This window comes from Diadema antillarum, unplaced genomic scaffold (assembly GCF_040938485.1).
Source record: "Diadema antillarum isolate AM-2024a unplaced genomic scaffold, OU_Dant_1.0 scf00000141, whole genome shotgun sequence".
Taxonomy (NCBI): Eukaryota; Metazoa; Echinodermata; class Echinoidea; order Diadematoida; family Diadematidae; genus Diadema; species Diadema antillarum.
Window position 1 is genome coordinate 2,785,943 of NW_027271030.1, and position 8,519 is coordinate 2,794,461.

The 8,519-nt window shown below is 40.6% G+C and overlaps 1 protein-coding gene across 1 annotated transcript; it reads left to right on the forward strand.

Annotated features, from left to right (window-relative positions):
• The first annotated feature begins 4,093 nt into the window (after nucleotides 1–4,093).
• Nucleotides 4,094–4,967, forward strand: LOC139721341 (bursicon-like). The gene has a single exon (XM_071632658.1). It carries the CDS (start codon nucleotides 4,212–4,214, stop codon nucleotides 4,617–4,619), a length of 408 nt encoding a protein of 135 aa, XP_071488759.1. The 5' UTR covers nucleotides 4,094–4,211; the 3' UTR covers nucleotides 4,620–4,967.
• The last annotated feature ends 3,552 nt before the right edge of the window (nucleotides 4,968–8,519 follow it).

The window sequence follows — 8,519 nt, forward strand, 5'->3', positions numbered from 1 at the left end:
CAGGCATCCATAGCTTTGCTTTCTTTCAGTCGCAGTTAAGTGAAATAAGACGGGCTGCTGTTAGAAAATGTTGTATAATAATGAGAATGGTACATGTATATATATATATACAACCCAAGTTTACTATCACTCTTCCTTTCGCCCTTTTGCTCGTGTTTAGACATGCAAGTGTTGCACACTTTATTTCATACGCGCCATTGCGTTTTAATCGGCTAATAACAAGTACATACATGGAACATTGTTATGAATATTTTCAAAATTTTACTCTGACGATTTAAATCAAGTTTTCAGTCTACTTTGTAAATAATAGAAAAGTAAAGTTACTACTCATTAACATATCTAGGAAAGCACATCGCCCGCTGAAATAAAGGAAAATAACGTCATACAATTTTGTAAGTGCAGATTCCATTTCCAGCAACCCCCCCCCCCCCACCCCGCCCGTCCTTACGACCTGAGTAGCATTGTAATTCAAAGAAACAACCCAAGAAGAAAACTGCGTACATGCAGGGATGTCTGATTTAGATAAGATGTCGTTTTTCCTCGGTAACCTTCACGTTATGTTCCTCGTCGTTCTTCTTCCTTCGAGTACATGTCTGCACAACCGATGCTCTTACCGGAAACCGGCATCTCCTGCCGAAATAATTAGCAAACTGCGTGGACTAACTCTTCCATGATATCAACCTATAGCCTTCAGCCCAGAGTAAGACCAAGATGAGGAAATGGATACCATGTTGTATGATGTTGTATGTGGACAAACTTGCTGATCCACAGAATACTGTTGCCTTTATAGTTATCCACACCTTCATGCCTGAATCTCTTAACCAGAATTTTCAAAAGTCGTTTAATCGATAAAAACGTAACAGATCCTTAAATTGACAACGGATTTTTGCAGAATAAATTTCTGTTTTCTCTCAAATTGGCAATTTTTCGTGTTTATCATTTCTTTTTATAGTCTTTAGCAAATTTAATGGGTTTAGACATTTCCATCTAATCCTCCATCATAATTTACACAGTGTAATTCAGAGATGCCAATTTGAGAATGCCAAGATTGTAATTTCGCCCGCAAAATTTTCTCGGACTGTATATTCAGAATGGTTTGCCCCTAGCAAATAAATGACAACCACTGCCTTGTGAAGACACCAACTGGGTCCGTGTTAGCAGAGGAACTGAGGAGGGCGGTATTTACATCCCAGCGTGCTCCCTAAGAATCTCAGTACTTGGTTCGGTTTACTAACATATTCAAATCTTATGCATATTTTTTTTTTTAATTCAAAGGTTGTCCTAACAGCCAGAAAGCTTGCCTCAAGGCTTGCCCAACGAAGCAATAAATAATCTATGCAGGGTGGATTCCTAGTATTGAAGCTGATTCATTAAGAACAGATTAATGGAAACGCTTGCCACTGTATCAAATGTAGGACCCCAGGAAAAGAAAAAATAAATGAATTTTACTACATCACTTAATCAGTCCACTGAGATAACGTGAGGAATAATTTATCCATGATTGAAGTTTGTAGGGGATTTTACCCCTCCTTAGCAATGAGTGACAAAACAACTATTTCGGCAAAAAAAAAAAGCAAAACAAAAACAGAAAACACACGTGAGAATATGAATCATTCAAATCAAGGTACCAAAATAGTATATTATGTGTGTATATCGCAAGGTGCCTGCTTATTGATGGATGTCAAGCTAAGATACGTTTTGAGTTCAATCCTTCATACTTGTTAGGACTTCCGCCTGGTGTGTAGTTTTTACCAGATTATGATAGGATGATGAATACACGCAGTACTGGTCTCCCTCGCATGTTAAGGCAAAGGGGACAGCGACACAACCATGTCATACCCCTCTCTTCCCCACTCATCCCACCCCACCCTCAATCCTTCACCACACACTACCCAACCCAGCGCGGAGCATTCAGTATCGTAATATATTCCATTCTGGATGTAGATTTACTCATGTCGAAAACTGCCCACTATGCAGCGTATAATCATCACAAGATTATACTGTGTCCATGAACCGTCTGTTTGGGCATGAATAAATGCGTACGGCAGGTGCACACGGCAAATTGAAGAATTGCTATTGATTGGAAAAGCATAGAATCCTCCCCGTCCTTCATCAATCCGTCTTTCCTTTTTTCGATCTATATAACGAGGAGGGGAAAAAGAAATCCATGAAATGAGCGGCATGCCATATCAAAGGCTCATTTTCCTCTTCTTGAATCTGCACATAATTGGAGATTATTAGATACATAGTGAAAAGAAGAAGAGGAAGAGTCCTTTGAAAGACGTATAGAGGTCTAATTCGTGGTGGTGGGGAATGAATGGGTCTGATTTTAGTAACATTTCTATGCAGTGGTGGTAATAATGATACATTACAAATTTCAATGTCTTCACTTCTCTGCTCTAGGGTGACAGGGGGCGTCCTGCGTCAGGGCTGGAGTCCAATAAGAGCGGAGAAATGACGACTTTTGAGCTTAAGTGATTATATTGATACAGTAGAGTGTTCTAGAGGCATAAAGCTTGCCACTACCCCCACGTGAGAAGGCTATATGTATGGCGAACTATGTATGTCGGCGAATTCCAAGACTAACAACTATAGCAATGACAGAAATAACAGTTATGATGATGATGATGATGATGATGATGATGGTGGTGATGATGATGATGACGATGATGATGACGAAGATGATAACAATGATAATAGCTATATCAATATCAATGAAAACTGATACTAAACCTAAATGACCATTCAATCTTGTAACTATTTATTTGAATTTGTGTACTTTGGGTAAAGCCTTGATAGGATAACCCTTTTCTGACAATTTTGCGGTCACCATCTTCACAAAATGCTGAGGTGCCTTATAGTCAGGACCTGGGTCAAGAAGAGTATCCTCAGTAAATAGATAAATAGAGAACATCCATAACCCTTCCCTGATACTCATTGATGTACGAGGCAGGAGTACGACTCAAGGTCTCCATTTCTTTTTTAGACCACTCTGAATCATATCACAGCACTGTCATAGTAACAAATTAGCATTGATGTTTAAAGATAATTATCCTCTTCTTGCTCCTCATAGATAACGATTTCACGCATCACGTGCCCGCTTTCCAAAGTATGCCCAGTGGGGAACGACAAACTAACAAATGCCATAAGTAGACGAGGATGGTGATATTTCATTGCCAACAATACATACACGAGATATGAATATTGCATGATTCGCGTTGGCTCGTTAAGCTTTTAGGCTCATAAATCGGGGCAAATATAGATATGAATATTGGATGAGTGTTTTCAACGGTCTTCCTTCCTCGTCTCATTCTTTCGCTGTCACTATATTCGTCTATCCATCTTTCTGTCCTACTTCCGCTCCCTATTTACCTCCGAGTCTCTCCCACTTCCTCCTTCTATTCAACTTTCTTTCTGTTTTATTTTCTCTCTCGGTGTTGTGTATGCCATTGGTTCGTGACGAGTTGAACGGTTTCGTTGTGCTATTCTTGTAGCACCATGGACAACCGGTGCTTATTTGATATTGCAGTGGTATTTTGAGAGAGTGTTGTTGAGGTCATGTTCGTTGCTGCTGGTTAAATTCTCTGAATGTTATCTAAAAATGTCCACGTTGTTATTGATAAGCTTGACATCAACTTGTAATCTTGAAATCTTGACATCAATACAACATTCCAGTAATTCTCTTGACGTTCCGATCGATGAAAATGAGGGAAAAGGAAAAGGTGGAAGAGAGAGAGAGAAAAACAAAAAAACAAAGAGGGGATGTAGGTCTATTTCTTGTTCAGAATTCACGTTTCTATTGACAGTGATTAAGGTCTCGAGCGAGGGTGAACGTGGAATGTTCTGGGTTTTGGGACATCATGATTTGATACGGTGTACATTCGATAGGGATTATTAAACGTTGTCTCCGGGAAGAGTCATAAGAACTAAGATGATAAGTGAGTTGAGAAGTCCACTGAACAATTTAGTAAGAAGAGATTATTTTTCTAGCGACGAAGATTATTGTCCCCAATGTCAATTTCTCAGAAGACATGCATTTCTTTCAATTTCATTCGCAGGTGAGCCAGCTGTTGCTCTCAGATCTCTTCGCAAGCCTTCCGCAAGACTGTCCAGAGAACCCGCGAACACTCGGTGTCTTATTTTCAGTCTGAGACTTCATCACATTCCATTGAAGACAAAGAGAGGAAAGGTCAAAGGTCATAGTGGTCACCATGGTAACGACATCCTTTTCATTCCACCTCCTGACCGTCGTCATCGCGATCCTGTCGCTGACCGCACCGTCGTCCATGGTCGAGGCGGACTGTCGAAGACTGCCCCTGCAGCACAAACTCACGCGGCCCGGCTGCCACCCGGTCACCATCAACTCCAACGGCTGCCGCGGCATGTGCAACAGTTACACGCGGATATCGCCCAACAACTACCTGGAGGTGGAGCGCTCCTGTTCCTGCTGCCAGGAGCTGGGCTTCATGGAACGGACGGAGCGGCTGCACTGTCCGGGTCTCACCCCAAACTACCGCGACGTGAGGTACAGGATACCCAAGCGCTGCTCGTGCCGACCGTGTCGGTCCGTGGCCAGCGTCAGTCGCATACAGAGGCTAGAAGATTTACGACAGGGTTGATCAAGAACTGTTTTTTCGCAACCGTCATCGAGTGGGAAATACATTCCTTGGGACTATTTGCCGGGCACAGAGAGTAAAAAAACAATCTCTATCCTGAGAGCTAATTTATTAGAAAATATATATATATATAAATAAAAGAGGAAACATGTGATGATCCATACGCCCACTACGTACATAGTTACCATTTTTGACGACAGGGGGATAATTGATTAATCCTGACTGGTAAAAGAAAAGAAAACCCTCAAATGCCTGCTATACTTACAGGAAAGTACTAGCTTTCCGAAGCTCGGCAAATAAAGCGTAAGGAAAGTACTACCTACCGACAATTCTCAAAGTACTATTTCCCAAATGGACGCTGTAACATACTATTTTTTTCCTTTCCCCAGAAGACGAGCTGCACTATAGTGCCATAGATGTAGTTTTGACGATGCTGAAGTTTGACTTGATGTAGAATAATGTTTTATTTTGTATTTTTCTCTCTTCTGAGACAGGAGAAGTGTCTTAAAAGTTTGTCGTGTTTTGCAAAACTGTTCACCATAAATTGTATATTTGTTTTCATGCAATCATCACAACGACGTATCAATATCGTTTGCTCCTTGCTCCTAACTTCCACATTTTAATCAGCATTCGAGAACGGAACTCCGCTGAAAGCAGCAAGCGGGGCGATGAAATTAGGTAATGATAGTGACAATGAATAACATTTATATAGCGCTTAATACTGATGTTTCTAAGTGCATCAATCCGGGGAAAAAAATATAGGTCCAGCTATGTGAGAGCAATAATTCTGTCGAACATGTATCACGACACTTTGAGCTAGTTCCTCATGTTCTCTTGGTATTAAATATTGCGACCTAAACTAAAACAGACGATGAAATGCTCAGAGTAGGCTTTTAAAAAAAGGAATGTAAGCATGTAAAACGAAGATAACAGCGTCAAATACTCAGTCGTGGAATGATTTTTTTTTCTATTATCATTTCTGAATGTTATCAAATTGCACTAAGGTGAGTTCGAAACACTCTAAGCATTTTATCTCGAGCAATGTTATAATTGACTGATTCATGTGCCGACGTATTCAGATTGAACGAACTGACAGACTTTCTGTTATGTACGCTTTTGAAAGGCGTACCTGGTTGTCTTTTTGTCCTTATTTAATTTTCATTGTCTATTGATAATATTTTTTTTTAATTCTGGCATCATGAACATCTGTGCTGTTTTTTTTTTTAATAAAGGTATTCTTTCCCACGTTTAAACAGTTAAATAAAAGAGGAGGAGAGCAGCTCTGTAATGGGACAATAGCGATGGTGAATCAAAGTATTTTTAAAGCAAAATCTACCGGAATGGCGTTGGGAAGTTCAACTGAAAACTGTTGAGTGTTAACTGTGCAGCGTGATTTTTTAAAGCTAGATATTCATGTTATACAGAGTTACATACTGACGCCTTTTAAGAGTAATCTTCTTGTATTCTATCCGTTTATAATTGTGTGAAGACCTGAAGCCATCTCTGTTAGAATTATGTCATGTCAATGAATCAATTATGAGGGGTGTGTCGCTGAAATCTGTGACTCGTTACTTAAGATCAATGACAGATAAGAATAGAACTTATAAGTAAGTGTCAATCATCACCCTCCGTTGGTAGTATAGACCAAGTGGGGGAAATTTACTTTGTGGTAACGGAAAAGGTAACGAATGACGTTGACTAGTTAATTGCTGACGTCACCAGCTCAAAATGATTTGGAAATGGACAGGAGACAACCATTTGCTGTTGTTGTTGTTGTTCTCGGGCTCCATGTTTCTCCTCCTTATGACTAAAACAAAGTTCTCTGGTTGGTTTTAATGCGCGATTTCTATGCGAGGCGCCGGATATGTCCTTCCGCCGGGCTGCGCTCCCCGGTTCATGAAATTCCTCTCGGTGCCTGACTCGTAAAGCACCGGTATTGATCAGGGTAAGGTGCTACAATTTCCGTATTAAACCAGGGGTCACCGATCTTTCCTGAGGCATCCCCGAAAAAAAAAGAGAGAGAAAAGAAACAAATTTCGCAGATGTGGCGGGAGATTTTCAAATGCCTCTCCCGCTCCCGTGCCCTCCCCTGAAGACGGACGCGACAGCGCCTAAATCTATTTGTGTGTATGAATTGTCGTCACCGGATGTTTCTGGCGTTTTAAAACCCCAATGTCAGGATACATCATCGAGAGCTGACAACATTATTACGTCCGATAGGTAATTTTATTTCACAGGGATGAACTTTATCCATCTATTCTGTGCTTTGACTGGGCGTGTCCACTTCTTTCCAGTTGATTGAGGGTAGAAGTTTGTTCTTGAATCGACTTCTCCCCACATCACTCTCCTAGCTGCCCTTCAACAATCATCAAGGGTAACTGTTGTTGCTATGGCATCTGCGGTTTCGTCATGAACAGGCGAGAATTTTGAAAGGCCGACTTTGAATTTGTAATCGACAGCTGCAGCTCTGGTACGAAAAATTCATGTGAAGTTTTTAGTTATATAATTTTTTTTTTTGTTTTTTTTTTTAATTTCAGTTGACGGCACTCCCGCTGAACACGAACAATTATCTGTTCATTTGCAATGTAGTATTGGGCAGGTATGGCACTTGAAACTAACCGTTTGCTGAGACTTGGAATATACTCCTACAAAATAACTTTTATTTTACGCAAATGTCACAGTGAAACCCAATGATTGGATAGTGCCTCGAAATTTTGACAAATCAATCTTTGACACATACGAACAATATGAGGTTTTATCTTGTTTCTTATAATCAAAGTCTCCTACAAAATAAATTCTTCACGAAATCACTGCGACTTCACAGGAAAAGTACTGATGGTCCTATTCAGTTGTGCCTGAACGAAGAAATCTTGGGGTCAGACTTTTATAGCTTGGTAGTGCACGAAGTGCAGGAACACTTGACCATGGGGACGACAAAAGGGCGGGAAATCGATTCTTATCGAGTGACGAGGAGGAGGAGGAAGACAAGAAATTGGGCGCAAAAGCCACACCTGCACCAATTGTTTGTTGAAAAGAGAAATCAAATGCATGAAGGGAGAAGGACTTCGCTTCTTGCGTGGGCTTCAGTTTGTCTCTCTTAAATGTTTGTTATTTTATTCCCGATTTGTTTGTTTGTATTTATCTTCTTCTTTTTTTGCCCTGGAAAGTTCAACTGAGAACTGCTAAATGTTAACTGTGCTATTTGAGTTAGCTTGCTAAAAAGTGCGCTACTTGCACCATGGACCTAATGCTTGCACTAAAAGTGCGCGCTGCACTGTCGGCACTTTTCCCCGTCACTGCACGGACGTAAATGCCGTCAGGCCTCGTGTGGTGGCGCAGGGCTCTTACTCTTGCCTTTCATCATCATTCTCTTTCGTGCCTCAACTCTGACTAATGAACTTGTTTGAGTAGCGTTAAACCAAGCCCCAAGAGCTGTAAGTAGTAAATTATGCACGCCGCGCACCTTCAAAACAAATCTATTAATCACGTCAACGAAGGGTGAAATTCACTTCTCCATAATACGAGCACGTGTCATGTATACTGTTGCCAGCGTAAATGTCAGCAATTATTATTTTGTTTGTTGGTTTGGATTTCCCTTCGTCACCTCAAAAACTACATCCACTCTCAACAGTGCTCAAGACTGGCATTCAAAATGCAAGTTTCCAGTCGTCAAACCACAATCATAGAGTATTATACAGAGACTTGGCTGAGTTGTTGTCAATCATTATAGGACTTGTGAGCATGTATTCCGAGAGTAACTGGCAAATACCTATCGTGACATTTTGAGTTTGATGATTTCTTCAACCGACACAAGGTGTTGGTGGTCCTTTGATTATCAACTTCATTTACAAGTACATGGATTTGGATATTATTGTGTATTATGGTACAAATACCAGTAGCAGT

Bases quoted from the DNA above. Each gene is read 5' to 3' on its own strand.
- LOC139721341 (XM_071632658.1), top strand. From the start codon at position 4,212: ATGGTAACGACATCCTTTTCATTCCACCTCCTGACCGTCGTCATCGCG.